Source organism: Prionailurus viverrinus, chromosome B2 (assembly GCF_022837055.1).
Source record: "Prionailurus viverrinus isolate Anna chromosome B2, UM_Priviv_1.0, whole genome shotgun sequence".
In the NCBI taxonomy this organism is placed as follows: domain Eukaryota; kingdom Metazoa; phylum Chordata; class Mammalia; order Carnivora; family Felidae; genus Prionailurus; species Prionailurus viverrinus.
The window spans coordinates 70,049,279-70,073,661 of NC_062565.1; the positions used below are offsets into that span (position 1 = coordinate 70,049,279).

The 24,383-nt window shown below is 39.0% G+C and overlaps 1 protein-coding gene across 1 annotated transcript in view; it reads left to right on the forward strand.

Moving 5' to 3' along the window:
- MEI4 (meiotic double-stranded break formation protein 4) overlaps window positions 1–24,383 on the forward strand; it is a 211,432-nt gene that overhangs the window by 40,238 nt on the left and 146,811 nt on the right. The window contains exon 3 of the mRNA XM_047859427.1: window positions 19,294–19,829. Within this exon, the coding sequence (XP_047715383.1) occupies window positions 19,294–19,829 (536 nt within the window). The remainder of the gene's footprint in view (window positions 1–19,293; window positions 19,830–24,383) is intronic.

Consider the following 24,383-nt stretch of genomic DNA (forward strand, 5'->3'; position numbering starts at 1 on the left):
ACAGATATCCTGGTATATAAGATGTGCATTTGTGTAAGATAGCCCCTCCCCTTTTTTGCAGGGGAAACATCCTTTTTAATATCTGTTTTAAGTAATTTTGAATACATCTTGTAGAGGAAAATTTTGGGATCAGAAATGTAGGATGCTTTATCCTAAAATTCAGTAGAAAGCCTTAAATTCTGATTATACTATTTTACCAATCCTTAAAAAGTACATAAAGTAACATAGCTAAAAAGAACTGTATTGCAGCAAATGAATGCTAGCGTTTTCCAGGCAATAAGACAAAACACATTTACTCATAAATAAAGTCTCGTATCATGTCTGTGGAACAATAAACACACACACTTGCATTATATTCTTGGTCATACTGAGAAGTAAATAGCTAACTTCAGTACAAAATGAATTTGAATGAATTCCTAAATTGAATATGAAGACAAAGCAAGGGTCTCAGTGAAAGTGGCAGAAAACCAGCAGCAAAGTACTGCGCTTGGGGAGTGAATATGTGTAGGGGAGGGGCTGCACGGGGGACCACCCTTAGCTCTTCTATCATTTATGTGGGAGGGCTCATTACCAGGAGGAGCCTCGTTATGCTTTCCTTATACTGCAGGGAGATGGTGGTCTTTTCACTCAGGTCTCCTGTTTTGGAAACCTCATTTATGTGAATTTTAAAATTTAAACTGCTTGCAAGCATTTCTTAGAGTTAGCATGAAAAAAAAATACATCAGAGAGCACTCAGCTGTGGGGTATGTGGGCTGTGAGGGAGACCCAGGTTGTGAGCCGCTCTCAACTATTCAGTGAATCCATTGTTTCCCATCATCAATTATTTTATAGTGAGCATGTGATAATTTTTCTTGTTTTCAGTCTCTCCCATTTCTCTCGGAGTCAGAGAGAAGGATTGCCTATGTGTCTTTAATACATTCAGACCATGTCTGCCAAGTTTTACACTTTGAAATAAAGAAGGGAAAGATTGCTTCCAGAGAAAGCTGGTTCTTCATGCTTGCAGAAGCCTAGCTGTAACAATTCTGCGTTACTCTTTTAATTAATAAGTCACATGAAGAACAAAGACTAAGTTGCTTTTGTGCCCTCCCTTGGTGCTTGATTCAGCAAGATCTTTCACACAGTGGTTTTTCAAAGATGTTTCTGGGCTTGATATTTGGTTTATCACTACTGGTTAGGCTTGTAAATATTTGTAGCAGAAATAATTTTCGTGACCTAAGGCCAGGTTTTCTATGTAAAATGCAATATAAGACATACAAAATGTCAACATTTTATATCAGTTTGACAACTAACCACAGTGGTGTAGAAGTAACTGATAAAAATTTGAACAATGCTTCTGATCCTTGTACATACTTTTTATTGTATTTGAAGTTTTTCTAATTCAATAAAGCAGAATATACAGAATTTAGGCCCCTTTCTCCTTTCCATTGATTCTCCAGTAACAGGAAAAAGTGACCTTATTCTTCAACCCAGGTCATACAAATTAGATGATATTTTGCATATTTTAATAAACTGTTTTGCTAATAATTGGGCCTTTAATAACTCTGAAGTTACTTCTACCTGTGTACTTTATGAAGTGTTTATCCTGTGAGCCACAAGGTGTCTCATCATATCGGTAATTGCCAAGCAGGAGTCAGTCCAAAGTAGGCCAAGTCCACGCTGGTGAGCTGCTTTGTGTGGCTGTGCAGCTCTCTGATGTCTGATGGGGCGAGAGATACAGCAGGAGCCGGACCTGGAGAACTGTATGCTTCAGTGATCTGTACTTTTCCAGTTCCTCTGGAATTTTTCTTTAAAGAAGTGCTTCGTCCGTGTACAGACGTCTGTGATGGTGAACACAGTGATAACAAACTTAACCGCTCACTTACCTTTTTAACAGCAAATGCCATATGAATCTAGGCCTTTTGTACCTATAGGCCCATGTGAAAAAGAAAAGTACCATTAGTCAGATTTGCAACTTTAAATTTAAAATTTTATTTTTATTTTTAAAGTGTCTTTCTGAAAGACTTTGCCTTCTTTGTAGACGTGAGGCTAGAGTTTCAGACGGTGGCCCTGAACCCTGCCTGTGCCTTAGAATCGCCTGAGGGGCTCTTAAAAATCCTGATGCCTGGGTTTCCCCCCAGGCCAATTATATCATAATCTCTGTGGATTGGATTGAAGCATCAGTATTCTTTAGTAATCTCTAGGTTATTCTAAAGTACCCTCATGATTGAGAACCACTGGTGTAGGCAAACTTTTATTTTTTATTATTATTACTTTTTTAATGTTTATTTATTTTGAAAGAGAGAGCACATGCTCATGCGTGCGCACGTGCACGCGCACGCACACACACACACACACACACACACACACACACACACACACCAGCAGGGGAGCGGCAGAGAAAGAGGGAGGGAGAATCCCAAACAGGGAGCACTGTGAGCACTGAGCCCGACTCCGGGCTTGAACTCATGAATCATAAGATCATGACCTGAGCCGAGATCCAGAGTCGGACACTTAACTGACTAAACCACCCAGACGTCTCTAAGGCAAACTTGTATATTCTATATTTAACTCAAATGTTCATATTACACGTTTTCATTGTTAATCCTACCTAGTTTTAATACCCTTATTTCACTAGGGCTATCTCTGTGGTATGCTGCAAATCTTTATTAGAGTAGAAGACACTGCTTTTGGCCCACTGGGGGGAAACATCTGACTATAAAATTAGTCTACATTAATGTCCTGACACCGGTGAGAGGGGACGGTGGGTCTGTGGGCAGCTGGGGGAAGGACCGTTTAGTTGTCTTCATACATGTTTGGGTATGCTCGCTACACGGATGGGTTTGAAGTTGGGTCCTGGGTGGGCATCTCAAGCCTTTTTGTGTGAATAGTGAGCAACTATAAAGTGAAAACTGGCATTTGTTCCAATCCATTTTTTTCTTCTCCTGTAAGTGTAAATAGTAGCAGATAGCTCCTTTTACCCTGTAAAAGCAATGTCATAAGGCATTTGTTTTTAAAAATTAGGGAATAGTTGTATCTCTGTTCTTCCTTCAGTATTATTTGTTTATTATAGTAGGTAGCTTATTGAACAGGTTGTGGTGCACTTGTAAAATGGATCTCCTTATGTGATTGCCATTATTTCATTACTATTCAGAGTCCTTGAGTTAGTAGTAATACTTAGCAGCCTGTGATGAGTCAAAAAGCCTCTGGAGAAAGGTCATCTCACGTGTAATAGGTGACTTCTTGTACAAGTAGGCTATAAAATCTTATTGGCAATACTTTTGAGACTTTTCTGAGAAATCCTATATCCATTGATGCAGAGATGTTTTCTACTGTGTGATTTGTCAGTAAATATTTAAGTAACGGGGCACTTGCTTTTACACACAAACACACCCCTTAGTTGTTACACTATAAGCCTTGTGGCAGCATGGTCGTAATTTAGGATTTTGTTAACAGTGTTAACTTTACCAAGAATTCTCAGCTATTAAAATTTCTCAGATAACTAAGAAAATATATTTTAAATAGTTCCATAGTAAATACTCTTTTTTTCTCCAACTATTTAAAATTTTCTACATTTATTGGGAAGTAGTACAGTATTTATGGCATGAATATCATGGAGTTATTTGTTTACCAGAAGGCATCTTGGAAGAAAATAGAAACGATGTGATTGTAACATCCATACTGACACACGTTTGAATAAAGAAAGGGTGATGCCTAGAGCACCATACTTAACATATAACAATTTAATGCACTAATGAATGCTCATCATCAAGGTCAAGCATGCAGGAGATACTCAACGATTATTTTAAGAATGCACAATCATAAATGAGGGAAGAAAGATCCAACAGAGGGCACGGAGGTGTTACTGATGGTGGGAAGGGTTGCTGAGGGCAAACTCTGGAGGTAGATTGCTCATTGGGAAGAGCAAGAGGGTTGGAGTTAGATGAATCTGGGTAGAATATCAGCTCTACCAACATTAACTAAGTTCTTTTAAGCAAATCACAGATCTCACAGGAAACACACTTTTCTCCTCTATAAAATGAGGATGATGATGAGAAGGATAAAGATGGGCAATCAAGGTTAATGGGGAATGCTTGGCACCAAGCTTCCTGATGCAAGGACAAAAAGTAAATACGTTTCCTTCCTCCTTGGCCTTGGTAGTCTGCTGGGAATTGCCATTGATTGCTTAGCAGCAGACGAACCTATTTTTTTTTTCCTTTGGACATGAGAATTTCATTATTTAAATCTGTCTTGCAAAGACCTGGATCTATCTGGTTTAGCAGATTCTACTAGTAGGAAAGAAAAGAACAAAGGTTTAAGGGTGTTTAAGGTTTTTTTCTTTCCAGTAGTAAAACTTTTCTCAGTTCCAGTCCAGTAGCAAACATGGAAGGTCCTCAGGCCTGGCAGCCTGATTTCTTTCAGTAAACTGCTTAGAAAATTTTGTAGGAATTCAGCCGCTACTCTGTTTAATTATTTTGAGAGATACATTAATGAAACTTGATTTTCATTCTCTACTCTGTCTCTATATTGTTACAAAAAGTTCTAATCTGATTTCTGTCCTGTTTTGATTTCTCAGTCATGTAATTCGATGTGTTCTCCTTCCACAATGAACCCTGTGATTTTTCTTTCATCAGGAAAATGTCATCACTCCTTCCTTGACTGTTTCAAGAGGTTTCTCTATAGGTTATCTGTCACACACCTTATTTATTTATTTATTTTTTTGCCTCTGCAATTTCTTCTAAGATAGTTTAGATCACGTTTTAAGCAGTGGATAGTTTTCTGTTGTCTAGGAGCAGGTTGCGTTCAAGTTCTTTGCCATTGTGAACTCGGAATCTTTTCTCAGCCCCGTACCGTACTCTTGGATGCCTCTGCTTTCCTTCTGCTCCAGCCACACCTTTTCTGAGCCACTGCTCAGACCGCTGTCGCTTTACCTTTGCTCACACACCTTCCTGGTAGGAAAGGCCTCCCTGATGAAAGCACTGTCGTCGATCCCTTGACTCTCGTATTCTATGGAATCTTTCAGGTTTGCCCCCAGTTTGAACTAATTCCTTTGTGTTTCTTTTTTTTTTTAAATTTTTTTTTCAACATTTATTTATTTTTGGGACAGAGAGAGACAGAGCATGAACGGGGGAGGGGCAGAGAGAGAGGGAGACACAGAATCGGAAACAGACTCCAGGCTCTGAGCCATCAGCCCAGAGCCTGACGCGGGGCTCGAGCTCACGGACCGCGAGATCGTGACCTGGCTGAAGTTGGACGCTTAACCGACTGCGCCACCCAGGCGCCCCACTTTGTGTTTCTATAACAAATCCCCTCTACCTCGGTACCTCTGCTTGACACTAATACCTTTTGCCGTGTAGCAGAGGTATTTGTTGGCTTGCCTTTTTCTTAGTTCTTTGATCGTAGGAGGCATGACAGTTAGGTCTATGACTTTTGGCTATATCCATATGTTCTTATTTACCATGTGAGTCCTCTCAGCCCTTCTTCCAGTGCCTTTATATTGTAGCATCGAATACAGCATATGTTCTATGGAATCATCTATTCTGGCAAGGCAGAATATATTTAGTGTGGTTTATTTTCTCCCTGAAAAAAAAATGTGTCCTAATTTCATTTTTAATGTTAAGAGATTATGTTGCTCTTTGGTCAAGTTTACTTAATTTCCTAGGCCACTGAGTTTTATAAGTGATGAACGAATGGACCATAATACCAAAGCTGTGTTGTCCTGCTCTGTAACTCGGCCTCACAAGTTATGAAAACCAGAACCTCTGAGAATGGACTTTACTTTCAGGACTATCAGTGGAAATGAGTTTTGCTTGGTTAGTAATGTGGTGTCTTCAGAAAATTGACTTTGAGCTCTCCTTTTTACTACTCACAAGAATATATTTTAATCATAATTGGCAGTGTGATAATTGACTACCAAGCTGTCTCTGGCTATGCCTCTTTTTTCGGAATTAAGAATATTTTTGCTTTGTCTCCTTCTGCTAAAGAACAGATTCTATGGAATTAAGTATATGACTTTTGGCCACATCCGTATGTTCTTACAAAGTTGTCATTTGGGGATTTACTGACAGACTATACTTTTAAAAGAGAATGTTTGCTATGGAAATGCGTATGTCTCCAAACAGTGCCACGTGACTGATTTTTGGTCTTCATAACAAGCTGGTAATTAGTCATATACTTAAAGCATATGATGAGCTATTCTGTCATCCATCAATTGTTGTATTCCGTGGTGAAATGAAAGGCATCTCATTCCTAGATTCAAAATTGGCCAGTTACAGTATTTTTCTATTTCTGGATTGTCTGTCGGTCTAAAGGTATTATCAATATTTTCAAGTCTTGTGAGTTTTTAGAGAAAAGGGTCATGTATGTGGTTCTACAATGGAATAATCTTCACCTCTGAGCTTTTACAATGCTTTTCTTATAATGCTATTATAACATTCACTTAGCAGAAATTGCTGATGATCAGGTCAAAAAGGATTTTGCATTTTGGGAGAGAAAGGGAATGTGCATTTAACGAGCCAACATTTTATAATTTCTTTTTGGTACCTGCAAGATCCATTATCAGATTCCTCTTGGAGTGACATCTTTGTATGAAAAGGAGTGGTGATTTCTGAGCCCTGCAAGGGTCAGCGAGGGTCTTGGAGCAGGATCCCCTCACCTGGGTTAACAGACTTTATGGGAACTGCTAGCACCCTGGGGAGATAATAGGTAAATACATCAAGGCTTTGAAAGGCACTTGTAGGATGACAGGCTTGTACCATGGCTTGTTATTATAATTTTCAGCACTTGGGAGAAACATTATCTTTAGTCACCAGAACTGAAGATTAAAGGGGGTTTTATAAATGTTGTGTGTATCCTAAGACTTAGGGAAGCCTAAGTTATTTGAAGATATATGTTTCACATTTACCTGGGGACAGACTGAACTGTTACTGATTCTGAAATAAATAAGAAAGTGATGTTGGAAGGTAGTATTGCCCCACATTGGGTATAAATAAAATATTATTTTAAGTGATACTAGCAAAATAACTGTGATCACCTAAATTTTGTGTTTTCTTTTCCTCTGGTTCATAGAAAGCAATTTCCTTAGTATTTGTGATTGTCAGTAAGGTTTTAAACATTGGTTTTAGTAGTGCAGAGTGACTTTTTGATAGCTTTTTAAAATGTTTTTATTTGTTTCTGAGAGACAGAGAGAGAGAGAGAGAGAGAGACAGAGAACATGAGCATGGGAGGGGCAAAGAGAGAGGGAGCCAAAGAATCTGAAGCAGGCTCCAGGCTCTGAGCTGTCAGCACAGAGCCTGACGCAAGACTTAAATTCACAAACTGTAAGATCATGACCTGAGCCGAAGTTGGAGGCTTAATTGACTGAGCCGTCCAGCTGCCCCAACTTTTTGATAGCTTTTGAACAAAACCTAGATTTCAAGGACTGGCTTTGATATGTCATAAGTACATAATAATAAAATCTTGAAACCAAAGCCTGTAACCACAGGCCTATACAAAGAAGGCTCTAAAAAATGTTCTAGTCAGAGGAAGGCCTTATTTCTAGAGATGCAGCTGAGACTTGGACCATCCCTGTAGCAGTTACCTGATTGAGATCTCTCTCTGCTTGATCTGCACAGATGTACATCGGTCAGACAAAAATGGGCTTGACTCTGTACCAGGCAATTCAGTGGCCACAAACAGGCAAAGCCTACACTCATGGATTTACAAGTTGGATGATACTTTATAAGATGGGTGTAATTTAGAGAATGGAATTGAAACGTGAAAAAATTGGAGGGTGAATTAGAATGAGAGACTTCGTATTGTGTTTGTTCGGGTGTGATATAGTACACATTATCATTTAGGTGTGGATGCCTGTGGGTCAAAAGACTGTAGGACACTGAAAGACAGTTTAAAAAAACCAGTTATCAGGGTGCCTGGGTGGCTCAGTCGGTTGAGCATCCGACTTTGGCTCAGGTCATGATCTCGCTGTCTGTGAGTTTGAACCCCGTGTTGGGCTCTGTGCTGGCAGCTTGGAGCCTGGAGCCTGTTTCGGATTCTGTGTCTCCCTCTCTGCCCCTCCTCTGCTCATGTGCTGTGTGTCTCTCTCTGTCAAAGATAAACATTAAAAAAAAACACTTATCTTTTTCTTTCAATCCAATATTGAAGATCTTCTAAAATAGCCCAAAATAATCAACAAGTAAGTGCTTAAATGTATGATATTTGCTCAGTACTGTGCTTGACTTTCAAGATTGGAAAAAAAGAAGTTTATTTGCTACCTATTGTGAGTTTATTGTCTGGTTGGAGAGGCAAGATCTTCTGAGATGGACACATATAAAGAACCACATATGATGTATACAGTTTCGTTTTGGGTTATATTTATTCATGGTCACTCATTCGTTAGTTGATTCATTTCCTCAGAAGCTGTGATTTCTGGAGGTTGTGGTGAAAAAGAATGAAGAAACAGAATCGATACTCCTGTGGAGTAGGCAGACAATAACAAGTAAACTGATAAGCAGGAAAAGTTTGGAGAGTGTTAAAAGCTGTGGAAAAAAAAATATACAGCAGGTTGGAGTGATGGAGCGCCTGGGGATGGGGCAGGGCTACTAACAGACTGGGTGATCCGAGAGACCTGATGGAGAAGGAGGTGTTTGAGCTGACTCCTGAAGGAGCAGCATCATCTGAGTGGCCCCTGAGGCAGGAACTAGCTTGCACGTTTAGTGAGCAGAAAGAGAGCACAGTGAGTGAGATGAGACCAGAGAGAGGGCGGGGGTGCTGACGACGACGCAGGGCTTGCTCCAGTGGGTAGGCCTTTAGGCACAGTGGGAATCCTTTGGTGAGCATGAAACAGGAGCTCTGAACTTTTTGCTGCAGTTGCTGTGTGGAGAATGTAAGTGGGAGGGGAAGCAGACTTCCGGGTAGGAGTCCAAGGCTGTGGTCCAGAAGGGATGTGATGCTGGCTTAGATAAGGTGAGAAGGAGACAGCTAGAAAATAGAAGGCTCTACTTTTGCAAAATAGGAGATGCAGTGGCAAAGATGACCCTGAAAAGGGAGTGGGATTCCAGCTGAACTCTGAAAGATTAAATGTGAATTAAACATGAGCACATAAAGAATTGGAAGTGGATATTTCTGGGAGACTTGAAGATGGAAATGGCAATGGCATGAAGGATGGGCCACAGCCCAGTTCTCTGCTATCTGGAGAAATCAGAACAAATATAAATTAATCTAAGATAGTGATTCTCACACTAGAATCACCTGGGGAGCTTTAAAAACAATATTGGCATTTGGGATAGACCCCTGAGATTCTGGCATGGTACTTAGAATGGGATGTGGTCTGGCATTGGAGTTTTGAAATGTTCCCAAAGTCACTTTAATGTGCAGGGAAGGTTGAAAACCACCAGTGTAAGATCTTATAAGTAGGAGAACTGTAGCCCAGCAAGAAACACATGAAGCAGGCTGAATGCCTAAGTTTGGGAGTAGTGCAGAGCAGTGTTTTTGAGACTTACCCAATTATAAGACTCCCTTGAGATGTTTATTTAAGCTACAAGTTCCTGGAGCCCTCTCCTGGAAACACTGATTTATTGTGCCTAGGAATACTTAATTTTAGTATGTTCCCCTTATGGTGATATAGGTTGGGAAAAATTGTACTGTGTAAAAGATCTCAGTGCTTCTGATTTTTGATAAAGAGAGTGAAGTGGGCACATCACTGGAAATGAATGCCAGCCTCAGCTGTCTAGCAGGGTGAGCTTGGGGGACCGAGCCAGCTTGAAGGTAACATCTCAGCAGTACAGATGTGAGCTGTTGAAACTCTATGGTGAAGAGCTGAAGTCAAGGCAGTGGCATCAAGGGCTTGGTGGAAAATAGATTCAGGCAAATTCTTTTGGAAAGAGACTTGGTCAGGAGAGATTGGAGATGTGTGTGATCTCAGCAGGAAAGGTAATTAGGGCTAGATTGTAGAGAGCTGTGTCATTGGGCATTCACAGCATTGGGAGGCCAATGAATGTGGTGTATTGCTGATGTCAGTGATTGTATTGTCTTTACCAATTCTGCATGGCATTCATGACATCCTCACACTGATGGATGGAAGTTATGCAGGTGGATTCATTGGTTCATTTGGTAGAGGGTTGTATTTTCAGGGACTTGATGTTATTCTGTAGGGCTTTTATATGTGTGTTCATGGTCTCTCACCATGGTATTTGCTGTTTGTTAGAAAATGAATTAGGACTATGCTTTTTTACCAACATTGCTATCTTTGCCCCCCAAAATAACTGAATTCAAGAAGAAATTGCATTTTCTTATCAGCTTCTAATTTTGTCCTAAAAATCCTTTTCTGTTAAAGTCTATTGTTCATTTATTCAGTCCCTTTTTATTCTGTAGCTGTTCAGCACAAACAATGTGGAGAATGTAAGGAGAAATAAGGTCTATGTCCTGTCCATGGGCTCACAGAGTCTATTGGGAGCAAGACCACATCACTAATGATACCCAATGAAACTATGGTCCAGAGAAAGATACTAATGTATAGAATAGAGAGGATTTGCCTTAGAGAAAGGACTTTTCAAAGTCTTTTTTGAGGGTGTTGCTGACTTTGAAGGATGGGTAAGATTTAGAAAGCTATGGATATGAGGAAATTTCAGGCAAGAGGGAACAGTGTAAAGCACAGACACAGGAATCTGCTGGCAAATGGTCTAATTTGACTATGGCATACAGAGCATGAAGAGGTGTTCTGGAAAATAAGATGAAAAACTAGGTTGGAGCCTATTAAGAAGAGGTGTGACAGCCAGTGGAAAACATTCTTTGTTCTGTAGGCAGCAAGGAGCCTTTGGAGATTTTCCAGCAGGAAAAGAGAAGAAAAAGTAGCATTTATTGGGTGTGTGCTATGCATGTGCCAAGCAGTATGCTTTCTGAAAGTGGTGCATTTAGGTGATGTGAGGCATACGTTATTTGGACACAATAATTGAGCATCGTGTTTAGCGTTGTTTGGAAGAGGGAGGAGTTGGAGACAGGAACATCACAGTCCTGGCCCACGTCTTACATGTAATTATTTTTGCATGGGGAAAAAGAGGTGATATAAAAAACGGTTTTTATTGACTGAGTAAATATCTGTTGAGCTCTCACTCCGTACTCCAGGCTGTGGGCTATGGCAGTAAATCAGGCAGTCCAAGACTGCCATACTGTGTACATTCTTGTGGGTGAGACAGATTATACTGGCAGGAAATGATCAGGCGGTGGCAAGTGAGATTTGGAGAATTAAAATAGAAATGTGACAGACACTGCTCTGGTGACATTTTTAGATTGGGTGGTCACCTAAGGCTTCTCTGCAGAAGTGACATTTTAAGAGACCTTTGAATGATAGCAAGGAATCCGCCTTGAGAAAATTGGGGTTCGGTGAGGGGAGAGCATCGCAGGCAGAGGGAATATTTAATACAAAGGCCCTAAAATGGGAACAGATGTAGTGAATCTAAGAAACAGAAGGGTCAGGCAGAATCAATATTATTTGTCAGTGAAATATATATGGGGGGGGGGGTTCAAGGAAGAAGTCACAGTTGACCCATAGGTTTCAAACGTTGGAGACAGACCATGGTAGCGGTGTTATCAGGGAATTGGACCAAGTGTAAGTGAAGGATGTGGTTTATTTTGGGCATATGTGGTTTAAAGTGCTGAGACCAAGTCATGTTGAGATACATAGGGACTTGAGCTTGGGAGAGGAGGTAGGATTAGAGATAGAAATTTGTGAATCATCTGCCTAAGAGATTCCTTTGAGGCTCTAGGAAAGGTGGTGATGTCCAGGAATTTAGAACATGAAGAGAAAGCCAACGACAACAATGAGGAAGGTTTAAATTGGCAAACTGAGAGGCTGGCTTGGGAGAGAGGGATGGGGACAACCAGGGAAGCTCAGGGTCTGAGCACTGAACGTGGGAGGCAATGTACTGTCAAGTAGTTCTGGACCAAGCTGACACATAAACACACTGTTTTGTTTCATGAGCCTGATGCAGTGGATACAATTCTGTTAAGCCCAATCATTCCATTAGCTTGTCATTTCATGCATTTGACATTGCCGTCTCTCTTGGTGCATTCAAAACTGGAATTATGGTGCCAACTGCTACAGTGGGCTCAAACCAAACTGCACGCATTTTTTGGGTCAGCATTTCTCAAATATGCTTTTTAGTATGCCAAAATACATCCTTCCAAAGGCGGAAGACATTTTTTTTCATTTTTATCTTCCACATTTTTATTTAAATTCAAGTTGGTTAACATATAGTATAATATTGGTTTCAGGAGTAGAATTTAGTGATTCATCCCTTACATGAAACACCCAGCGCTCATGGTAACAAGTGAAACACCATCATTTCAGAATTGCGTGGTACTTTAAAATAGCATTTTCTATTTGACCACCAGGTGGCGTAAACACTACTTTTAAGTTCAATTCATCAGTACGTGTGACGGTTAATACTAAGAAATCCTAGTCGGTAGTGACAAGTTCTGTATGTCTGTGATGACATTTCAGTACATTTGAAGAGATGCTACTTGATTTCTCTTTTTGTTAATATATGTATTAAACAAGTATTCACCCACCAACTATGTAGGAGGGCAGGCATCAAGCAACAGAAATTCCTAGATTAGTAAACTCTGTCTGCCCTCAGGACTCTCTCCCTTCCAACAGGGAGTCACTCATATACTCAGAACAAGTTGATGAATGCAGTGATAGAAGTATGTTTATGGTACATGATAGCCCAGATGCGGAGTGATTTTCATCTGCTCTGGGCAGAGCAGGGAAGGTTTCACAGAGAACTGGAATCAGGGTTTAAAGAATCAGTCCATCTCTGGGTTATAGCATAAGAACACACCATGTAGTGGGAAAAACTTGTGCAAATGCATAGTTGTATGACTTAGCATGGTGTGTGTTCTGGTAAACTGTAAGGACTCACTTTTACTTACACATAAATAAGAGTGAGAATGGAGGCAAGATTGGAAAAGTAAGCAGGGCCACACAGTGAAAGGCTCTGTGGGCCAAACTGAGGATCCTTTTTCTTTCTTTCTTTCTTTCTTTCTTTCTTTCTTTCTTTCTTTCTTTCTTTTTTTTTTTTGAAAGAGAGAAAGAGAGCAGGGGAGAGGGGCAGAAGGAGAGAGAGAGAAAATGTCAAGCAGACTCATGGAGCTTGATCCCACAACCCTGGGATCATGACCTGAGGTGAAATCAAGAGTCAGATGCTCAACTGACTGACACACCCAGGTGCTCCAACCTTGAAGGATTCTATCTGGTAAAAGGAAGCCTTTGGAAGGTTTTAAGGATGACAATCCTGTGATCAAACTAGTATTTCAGCAGGGTGACTGTCAGGTTCAGAATATGGCCTAGAAGAGGACAGAACCAGAGGTAGGTAGATCACTTAGGCAAGGGTATTTCAGTAATCAGTGAAAGAGATGATGATGTTGTGAGCTAGAGCAAGGGAGAGGACCAGGGAAGGACAGGTTCACATGTATAATGATTGTTAATTTTATGTGTCAACTTTACTGCGTCACCTAGTGCCCAGATATTTGGTCAGATATTATTCCGGATGGGTCTGTACAGGTGTTTCTGGATGAACTTAACATTTGAGTAGACTGAGTAAAGCAGACCACCTACCCTAGTGTGGATGGACTTCATCCAATCAGTTGAACTCACGAAGAGAACAAAAAGGCTGAGTGAAAGTGTATTCCTTCTTCCTGATTGCCTTTGAGCTGGGAATTGGTCTTTCTTGCCTTTGAACTTGACCTGAAACATTGACTCTTCTTGGGGCTGGAGCCTGCTGGCTTTTAGACTGGAACTTACACTGTCATCTCTCCTTTGTAGGCCTTTGTAGTTGCACTGGAACTATAATACCGTTGCTCTCCTAGGTCTCCAGCTGGTTGACTGCAGATCTTGGGATTTCTCAGCCTCCATAATTGCATGAGCCAATGCTTTATAAGAAATTTCTTTTCTTCCTATCTCTTTGTATATAATTCTATTGGTTCCATTTCTCTGGAGAGTCCTGACTAATACAGGTACAGAAGGTAGAATCAGCGTAACGTGGTATTTCACTGTATGTGGAGGATGGAAGAGAGTTGCCAAGGGTGATTCCTCATTTGGGCCTTATGGCTGGAGGAATAGTCTTGCTATTGGCTGAGATTAGCAGCATGCAATCTCAAGAATTGTATGTTTATGTGTGCAGTGTATGAAGATGTCTGTACAGATGTATAAATAGAAAGTTCATGGGATTTTCAAGTCGTACAGAAAAAGATGCCTTTTATACAGTTGGTTCTATGGGTCTAATTTTACTTTATTTTATTCTATTTTTTAAGTTTTATTTTATTTATTTTGACAGAGAGAGAATGGGAGCAGGGGAGAGGCAAAGAGAATCCCAAGCAGGTTCAGCACTAACAGTGCAGAGCCCGATACGAGGCTTGAACTCAGGAACCGTGAGATCATGACCTCAGTTGAAACGAAGAGTGAGACACTTAACTGACTGGGCCATGCAGGTGCCCCTCTATGGTGTAATTTTATAAGTGATGCAAGAATCGATGTGGATGTGAAAAATTGAGAGGCTGCAGAAAATACATTTGATTCAGGGGTGGGCATTTCTGGGGTAGGCTGTGTAGCAGGAGGGCACCAGCTCTATTTGGTTGAGCATGCTGGAGATCCACTCTTAAATGGTAAGTGGGGTTATGATGGAATTTAATAACTGAAAGAAGATGGAAGAGACAAGGGCCCCATAAAATGGAACTGAAAGTCTTTGAGGTCCAAGATAGAAGAGGGACTACAGGATATTTTAGACAGAATCTGTAGTTTTAGTTGGTATTTTATTTTATGTACTTTGACATCTGATGTCACACTTTAGCATAATTTAGACTCTTGGTGCCTATTATAATTTAATAACAGTGGGTAGTATTTCTGAGCACTTAATATGTGCTGGACTCTGCTCGATTAGGATGTGTGTGCACATTCTTTATTATCTCTTTCAATCTAATGACACACGTGTTGGTTGGATCATATCAAATGACTTGGAGAGAAATTACAGCCCTCTGTCCCTTCGGCCCAATAACAAATTAAGAGAGAAGCGTTATTTGATTTCTGCTTCACCTTAGTCCCTCCTGAAAAAAACAGGAATTACAGAAAGTTGCAGTAAGTAGCAGGGCTTCATCTTCTCTTTTCTCCTTTGGGTCCGATGCTTTGTTAGTCCAATTTCGAGATTTACTTTGAGAAAAGTTATCCAAGCAAGTGAGTAGCATCTGAATAGCATGAGTTATATAAGGCTCCTTTAAGGAGGTATGTACAGAAGCTGGTGTGGGGACACAGGGACCCTTTTGGTGTGGTTAGAAGTGATTGGACTTGGAACTGAGTAATTGGTTTTGCTTATCCCTCGGTGGCTTTTCTTAGACCTCTTAATCAAGTTGAGCCTGCGTTTCCTTATTGCTAAATTAGGGATAATAATAACACATGTTCAAAGGTTGTTTGAAACAACAATCGAATTATTATCATGAAACTGCTTTGTAAAGTGAAATGTGAATATAAGATTCTTGTATTCATTTTGACAAAGTGACTTTAATACTGTTAAGTCTATATATTTCATAAAAATCTCACTGTGGCCCTCTCTTGAGGAGTTTGTGCATTCCTTTTGGGCACTGAAAGGACATTCCTCTCTGTGTGGTTTTCTGCATTGGTGTCTCCAATATATGCCCTCATCAGCCTTTTCTGAACAGCCAGGAAGAATGACGGTCAGTTTGTGCATTTCTATGCCCGTAGCACATGCATGGGTAGAACCACTCCCTGCAAATATGTACCTATCAGCACATGAAAGAGATGAGATGGAGTCGTTGTGACTTGCCAGAAGGTGCACCACTGCGGAGTAAAAAGCAGAAATAAAACAGTGTTTTGCTTCCCGGTATAGTTGTTAGGCAAATTCATTTTATGTCTTCCCTGAAATCATCACCCATGAAGTTCATTCAGCTTACTTGATGGAAAATTGAGTAGGTTCATAAAATATTTAAATTTGTGTTCATTTTCTTAGTAAAGAACCATTTGGAATTCCAGAAAAATATAATCTACCTAAATAATTACTGTCATCCCCACCCTTTACTTTTGTGAAGAGTGAGAAGTCATTTCAAATATTTATTCTTGCTCATAAGATAAAGAAACTGTTGGCTTAAAACAAGCAGACTGCGTGCCTGTTTTAGTATAGAAATAGCCACACGTAGTTAAAAGTTTTGCTGGTAGTTTACTGTTTGGTTATGGCCACATTTTTGGTTATAGTAGGCACTTGTTAATGGAATGAAGTCTAAATTAAAGCCTGATCTTCCGATTTTACTTCATCATCACCTTCTAATTGTACTGAAGGACTAAAGAGCAACAAATCAGGTAGATTTCTAAATCTAAGGTGGGAGGGTAGATTTTCCTTTCATTATTCTTCCCATGCCCTGTTCAATGAGTCTCCCCCTGTCTTTAACTTTAAAAGATGACTATTAGGTGAGATCTCTTTTAACTTCCTGTATGCTAGGGGTTTCTTTCTCTCTCTCTCTTTTTTTTTTTTTCTTTCTCATCCCTATACATTCTCATTCTCTTTCCTTCAGCCTCAGAAGAAAATAAATAAAACTTCTCCATCGCTAAGGACAACCCATTCACTGGGGTCTTTGACTCTGTCTCCCTTTGCCTTTCCCAGGGCCAAGCCCCACCTGGCTTTTTTTTTTTTCTTTAATGTTTGTTTATTTTTGAGAGAGAGAGAGAGAGAGAGAGAGAGAGAGAGAGAGAGAGAGCGCAAGCAGGGGAGGGGCAGAGAGAGAGAGAGAGAGAGAGAGAGAGAGAGAGACAGAATCCAGAGTAGGCTCCAGGCTGTGACCTGTCAGCACAGAGCCCAAAGCAGGGCTTGAACTTATGAACTGTGAGATCTTGACCTGAGCTGAAGTCAGACACTTAACCAAGTGAGCCACCCAGGCACCCCACCTGAATTTTTAATTTTTTCTCATATCTCCAGATTTTGCTTCTGTGTTTTTTTTCTTCTTAGTCTGTTAATTGCTTGAGTTTCTCCCAATTTGACATACAACATTTGCCTGTAATTACTCTCCCATTTTATACTCTACTGATACAACTCCTCAGAAGCCTTGGCTTTTCTTCTCAGACTTTCTGCCCAGTCACTCCCATTGCACTCTGGCCTCTGTCCACCACCCTGACTGGCCAGAGTTTCTGTGGATACAATCACTGGTGATTTTCTAATGAGTGATTCCAGCATATTTTTTTCAGCTTTTTGTTTTATGGACTTTTATACTATATATAATTCTTCTTCTGAAACTTTTTCCTTGACTTTCATAATACAATCACTTTTTAATGTTTATTTATTTATTTTTGAGAGAGAGAGAATGCAAGTGGCAAGGGAGTCCCAAGACGACTCTGCACTGTCAGTACAGAGCCCGATGTGGGGCTCAAATTCATGCACCCTGAGATCATGACCTGAGATAAAATCAAGAATCGGACACTGAAGTGACTAAGTCACCCGGGCACCCCCATAACACAATCATTTTTATTATTCCTTTTGTACCTCTTTAATTGTTCCTTCTCTGTCTTCTTAGTAATTGTGTTATTTTTCTTTACTCAGCCCTCAAATATTGATACTCCTCAGTGTCCTTCTTTGATCTTGTGTTCTAGTCACTGCTCATACTCTGTCCAAGTGATCATAACCATTTTCATAACTGCAGATATCACCTACACACTGATGATTCCTGAAATGTATTTTTAGTCTAGACCTGTTCCCCACCTATAGGCTCATGTGGCCAATTTCCTCTCTTTGCCTAGACTTCCTCCAGTTGCTTCACAGTTTACAAGACCAAACCTAAATTCTCATGATTTCTCCTAAGCCAGGTTTTTTGTTTGTATTTTTACCATTTCAATTAGTAACACTGTCCTCTCCCCAGCCACCTGGGTCAGAAACAAAGGATGCATTTATTCCTTCTCCCACTTCATTGGCATATCCAGCCAAACCGCTGGCTTCTAGGTTCTAGTTTGAGGTTTTATATTTATTTCCCTAGTCAGTTCCTCCCTTTCTCTTCCACAGCAACTGCTTGGTTCATTTCTTTAGTCATCGGCTATTAGGACTAATAGAGGTGCCTTTTAACTGGTTCTTCAGTGTCATTGTGTCCTCCTCAAATCTGCCCTTCATACAGCCAACAGAGTGAGTGATCCGTGAAATGAAAAATAAGACCATTTCACTTTCCTGCATTACCATTTAGTGTCCCATTCCTTCTTTCCTTGCTGGCAGCAATATTTCCCAAACTTGGCTTCATAGACATGTGCATGTGCTTTAGAATGTTCAATGAGAATTTCTCAATTTTGCATGTATATTTTACTGATAATCATTTTACAGATGATAACCTTATTTGTGCTTATGATGACATCTCTGTAAAAGAATGACCTAAAATTACTAAGTTAGCTTTAACTGCAGTATTTCTCAGCCAACGTCAGAAGATTCTAGTGTTTTACGACATACTTTCAAGGATCTATGAGATCGAGTTCTATCTGTCCATCTGTTTATCTCTCCATACAGATATGGGTATACTTGAATAATTATAAGTACGTATACATATAGAAGTTGCTTACAGATAGTGATTTTTGTATATCAGGTATATGTGTGGATGTGTATATAATTTTTCCAAAGGGGTCTTACATAATTCAAGTTTGAATTACACTCACTCTACACTGGCCTCTACATATTTATTTTAGTATCTTGCCTTATATTTTTCTGTAAAGGAGTATCAAACCACTTGTGGGTCCTTATATACACAGTGCTTTTCTTTTCCTTCTTAAATCTGTGCTTTAGCTCTTACCCCTTTGGTATATGGAATTCTCTTCCTGCATTTCCCTAACTTTTCACTTTGAGCTCCTGCTTATGCTTTATAAATTAGTTCCACTATCTCCTCTTCCAGGATGCACTGATCCAACAGGGTGTGCTGTTCAGTGGTCCTCCTGTTTTCATAGTGCCCTGAGTAAATCTCTATCTCTGGATACACCATATTGCTTTGTAGTTACCTCCTTCAGGTCTTGTGGTTTCTTCTCTGTATCTTTCAAGCATGGCACATAGTTGAATGAGAGATAGTGACCTGAAAATATATGGGGGAATCACCTTTGATTTCTATTAGTAAAGAGAAAGATCTTTCTATGGTCAGCTTAAGCAATTTCTGTCAGTTTCTCTTCTATTTGATTTTTTACACCCCTGGTTTTTAAATGCTTAATATGTATCTGCATGCTTCATTTAGTATTTTAAGTTAGGAAAATCAATGTCTAGTGTTTATATGAAGAAATTTTAGCAATAGAAAGGTAACACTTCTAATCTTTTCTGTTTCCAGGAGACCCATCTTCCCAATTTCAAGCTCAGGAACCTAGCAGTTCTGAAAATACATTAAATCTGCTGGAAGATTCTGGGTGTGATTTATCAAATGAGCAGAGAAGTGAACCTTCAGAGATGTCCCAGAATTTTGTGGAGAGCTGCACCCCCACACCCCCTCTACCACTCCCCATTGTGAGAAGACATTGTGCCACTGTGGAAAACCCTCTGTCTTCCCACATGCAATTCTTGCAACATCTACTTGAACTGAAGAACTTGACAGAATCAGGGAGTCTGAAAACAGACTTAAGCCACTTTGAAAATGACTTTTCCACAGTATCTCATTCTGTTTGTCAGTTGCTGGATGGCCTGATCACTTTTTACCGTAACCCCAAATTTCCTTTTTCGAGCTTTTGGACAGAAGCTGTTGATACTTTAGCTGGACTGATCAGTGATTGTAACTTATCTAATCATATTCTTAAAAAGTGTTCCAAGAAGTTGGAAGAATTTGAGAAAACCCTACTACAGGTTATTTTAAGGAGCAACCATATAAATCGGGTAAGTATAAAATATCTTCTATTCATGAAATAATATGTCCATATTTTTTGTGAACATTCCCATTGGATAATATCAGTTGCTGTCCCTTAGACTTGTGGCTCAGTGTCTCCAGGTAAGACCTTCTTTTGCAGCCATCTGCAGCTCTTACCCATTGTCCTGTCCCCTTCTCTGGCCTCTGATTGCTAAAGCATCATTCTCTACCTAGGTGCCTACTTCCAGCTTGTGCATCTCTACTTTGAGTTATATGCCTTGTTTTTTATTGGTATCCTTGAGTTATTATCTTCTTTTGTTTCCCCCTGCCTACATTTACTTCCTATTGCTCAAAAAATCTCAATATTTTTCAGAAAACCACTAACACTTAGGGTTTCCCAATCTATAACTTCTCTTGAGTGTTAAATTCCTCATGATGGATTACCTGTACTGTATTGAATTTGTTCTTTTTCTGGCATTGACTAGCAGATGCCTGGAGGTCAAAGAATATTTTTCTCTTCTTTTAGAAATTTCATTGTAAGTGGTATAATACCTCATGGACCCTCTGCAGTTGTGGATTCAATGAGTAAATCAGCTGAAGAACATATAATATATGGATTTATTATGTTTTTTCTTATTTATTTAACGAAGCTTAGTAAGGTTGACTCAGAGATTCTTTTTTCACAAGTGACATTGAGGTAACCTGACATCGTTTTGTGGTTTGGCTCTTGAGACATAATGGATGGTTTCTTTTTTGTATTACTTCCTATCTTTCTTCCTATCTGATCCTTTATTTGGGAAACTCCAAATGCATTTTAATCCTTCTAATTGACTACTAAAAATACCCACAGAGGAGACTAAAAGGTCTATCTAACTTACTAACTGTATTTCACTGTAGGAAGAAAGTTGTTAGACCTTGTTTCTTCTGATACATCATTGTCAAGTGTTTGTCCTCAGTGCCCTTATCTGAATGTTGTACAGTGTAGGCTTTACCTGAATTTTTAAGACACTGACAAAATTTGAACTAGTTGTCACCTAATTGTTGCACATACATCTGTTTTTTTCGTCTCTATTAATGTATGATTTGACCAATATTGTAGAAAACTTGACAATTAAGCTTTTGGCATTTGTGAAAGATACTGAATTTTCTGTCTGGCAACTAAATTTTTTTTCTACCTGATATGGTCAATCAGGAATTAAATATCAGATTTTTCATAGTAGTGTCTGAGGTATATAATCTATTTCTTAACCACTAATAAATATCTCATACTTAATATTTCTTAATATATTATTGCATTCTTTTAAAACTACTTTAAACAGGTTTTATATTGACTTGGAACCTTCCAGATATTGGAAGGAATTGATTCTTTATCAATTACCAGATGATGCATGTGTATTTTTTTCAGTCTAGTCTTTCACTTAAGGATTAGACTACACAAGAGTAGCCTTGGGACTTGTATGGAAGGAAAGGAGTATGTAGAAGAATCTTGTGATGGTACAGATGGATCTGAAGAATATTTTCTATACCATTTGTCATGGTTCCAGCTGTTGTTGAATAGTTGTTCTGCAGTGGGGGAGTGAGTGAATGAATGGCTTTGGTATTTTTTTTTTGAGAGGTAATTGTTGTACTTAGAGAAAGTAGAATCATAAAATTGCTCACTGCATTTGCAATTAGGATGATAACTTATACATAAGTTTTAATGACACTGTCTCTGTTTTTTTTCTTACCAGTAAAAGCTTCTTAGATAAAACCATTCAAACTTTTGTTGTCATTATTGCAATAATCATCATCATCCAGATATGTTCATAAAGCTTCTTTATTAGAAAAAATGACTAATGATTGCTCTTACAAATGCTTTTTTTTGTCTTTCTTTTTTAGTTTGAAGAAAGAATATATTCTGATGTGAAATCTAGATAGCTGCTATCATTGCATTTTTTCACTGATACTATTTTGGATTGATTAAAACAAAAAAGAACATAGTTCAGAAAAAATTTTGCTTTTTGGAAAGACCTGTTCCCGTAAATTGGAAGTGTTTAAGTTGTATTGCTTAGAAATTCAAGCCCTGCTATCGATTTTGTTAAAGTAAACTTCTGTTTGTGCAGTGTGATAGGAAATAAGAAAAGTTGTGGTATGAATTGAGTCTGACAGAGGGATTTCATGTGTTTACAGTTCATCTATAGCCAGGTTTTAAATAAAATATGTATCTTTTACATGCTCTCAATACATATAGTAGTAAAATTGTTCTGACCATAGCTTAGTTTTTCTTTAGTGATCAATAAGAAGCTGCTATCTTTCAAAATCTTGAGGTTATTATCGTGAATGTCACTTATGTTGGGGCTGTATATACTCAAGAGATAGGAGGTTGAAATGAGACACCATGGAAATTGTCTTGAATAATTCCCTAATATTAGCTTGGTTGAAATTATTAGTAAGTTTGGGGTAAATATATGTGATTTGTGGTTTTTCAGATTAGGATAAATCCTATTTAAATCCTATTTATTTTTGTGCTATTTTGTGCTATAATATATACCATATTTATTTAATAACAAATGTTTAGGAATTGTTATCTTAGTGCTATGCCTGCATCATATTTTTAGGATAACCATTAGTGTGGGACTAGAAGGTGTAATTCACAATGACATATCTGACAGGTACAGAAGATATGTATCTTGAAACCAGATGGCTTACAGAGGTCTGCAGTAGGCTTGCTCTAGGGGTTCTGGGAAGCAGTCGTGACTTAACTAGTCTTCTACTTATAGGCCCCAGCATGGCAAGTACCTCTCACTTGCATACTTGCCTTAGGGTCAGGAATGTGTGCCTGTGAGGTATTTAATGCCCTTTGCTTGACTGATAGCCTGACCTTTCCTATATTTCCAGACCCCAAAATGTGTTTATTTCTACTATTAGGTATTTCTTCCACTTATTTTTTCACAGGCCAGGATACTATCATAGAAGTTTAACAACAGAATGCTTATGATTCTATTTAGATTTAGCAATGGTCTCTTTGTCTTAAATTTCCTTTGTTTTGAAGGATGGGAAAGATTATATTAAGGTAAATATCAAAATGTATAGTTATCTTTGAGTTTTCAGGTACTTAGCATTTATTGCTAAATCTTAGAGGTATAATAGTGAATTACCTAGAAAACTTTCTCTTCAATTTCTTATTTCTTAAACCATAAAACAACTCTTGAACATATTAGCTGTGAAATTGAAAAAAAATAAAACAATTTACTGTCAAGTAGATATTAAATTAGAATCTTTCACATGTATAGTAGGCAGAATAATGGTCTGCCAAAGATGTCCACATCCTAATCCCTGCCTGGAATTTGTGAATCTTTTATGTTGCATGATGGGTTGGGGGTAGGGGATTAAGGTTGCTGACCTTGGGATGAGATTAGCTTGGATATCCTGTGTGCCAAATACTTGCACGGGTTTTTGTAAGTGAAAGAGGGAGGCAGGAGAGTCGTCCAGGTGGGAGAGGAATTTGAAGATGCTGACTTTAAAGAAGTCAGAAGGGGCCATGAGCCTAGAAATGCAGGTTGGGCAAGGCAAGTAAATGAATTCGTCCTGAGAGCCTCCACAAGGAATGCAGGCCTGGCAACACCTTCACTTCGGCCCAGTGAGACGCACTTCAGACTCCTGACCTCCAGAACCGTGGCTGAATAAATTTGTATTGTGTTAAGCACTAAGACTGTGGTAGTTTGATACAGCAGCGATAGGAAAGAATACACTATTTTTACAGTGTTTTCACATCCATCATGTCATTATATATTTATACAATAACTCTGTGAGATGGGCATCATTGCCATTTGTTAGATAAGAAAAATGAGGCTTAGAGAGATTTGCCCAAGGCCACCAAGCTGGTTAGCACTGTGAACGCTAACACCTAGTATGAGATTTGAATGTGGCCGTGCTTTCCCTCTTCATTCTCCCTCCTCAAAACCCTCAAATTTGGTAAAATTGACCCAGATTCTAGGATATATGCAGATATTGCTTGTATAATCCCCCACTCCAGCTCCTTAGTGCACTGCTCAGAGACCAGAACTACCAGATCTTTACTTCTGTTCTACCACCATTTACACCTCTTTTTTAAAAAAATTAAAAGTCTTACACTGCTGTTTCTTAGGTCATTCATTCACTCATTCATTTTTGTTTATTTTTTAGTGAGCTCTGTGCCCAATGTGGTGCTCAAACTCACAATCCTGAGATCAAGAGTTGCACGCTATACCTAGTGAGCCAGCCAGGAACCATGGTTATTTTATTTTTTATCTGTTCACTTTGTATCATGGAAGGTAAAACTCTATGTCTTATGTCACTGCCCTCCTCTACCTACTCTCCAAGCATAGGTTTCGTTAAATCAGTATTACATATTTATATTAAGTATGTAATTTTATTAGCACTGAGACATATAATACAGAATGATTTCCTTTTTGTACAACTTTTTTTTTTAAAGATAATAGCTTAGAATAATTTCCCCCCCTATTTGCTTAGTTTTCTATGTACCCATAATTGATTCTTCTTTCAAATACTTTGCTAGGATTGTAAACATCCTCTTAGTGTGGCCAAACAAAGTAAGCCATTTA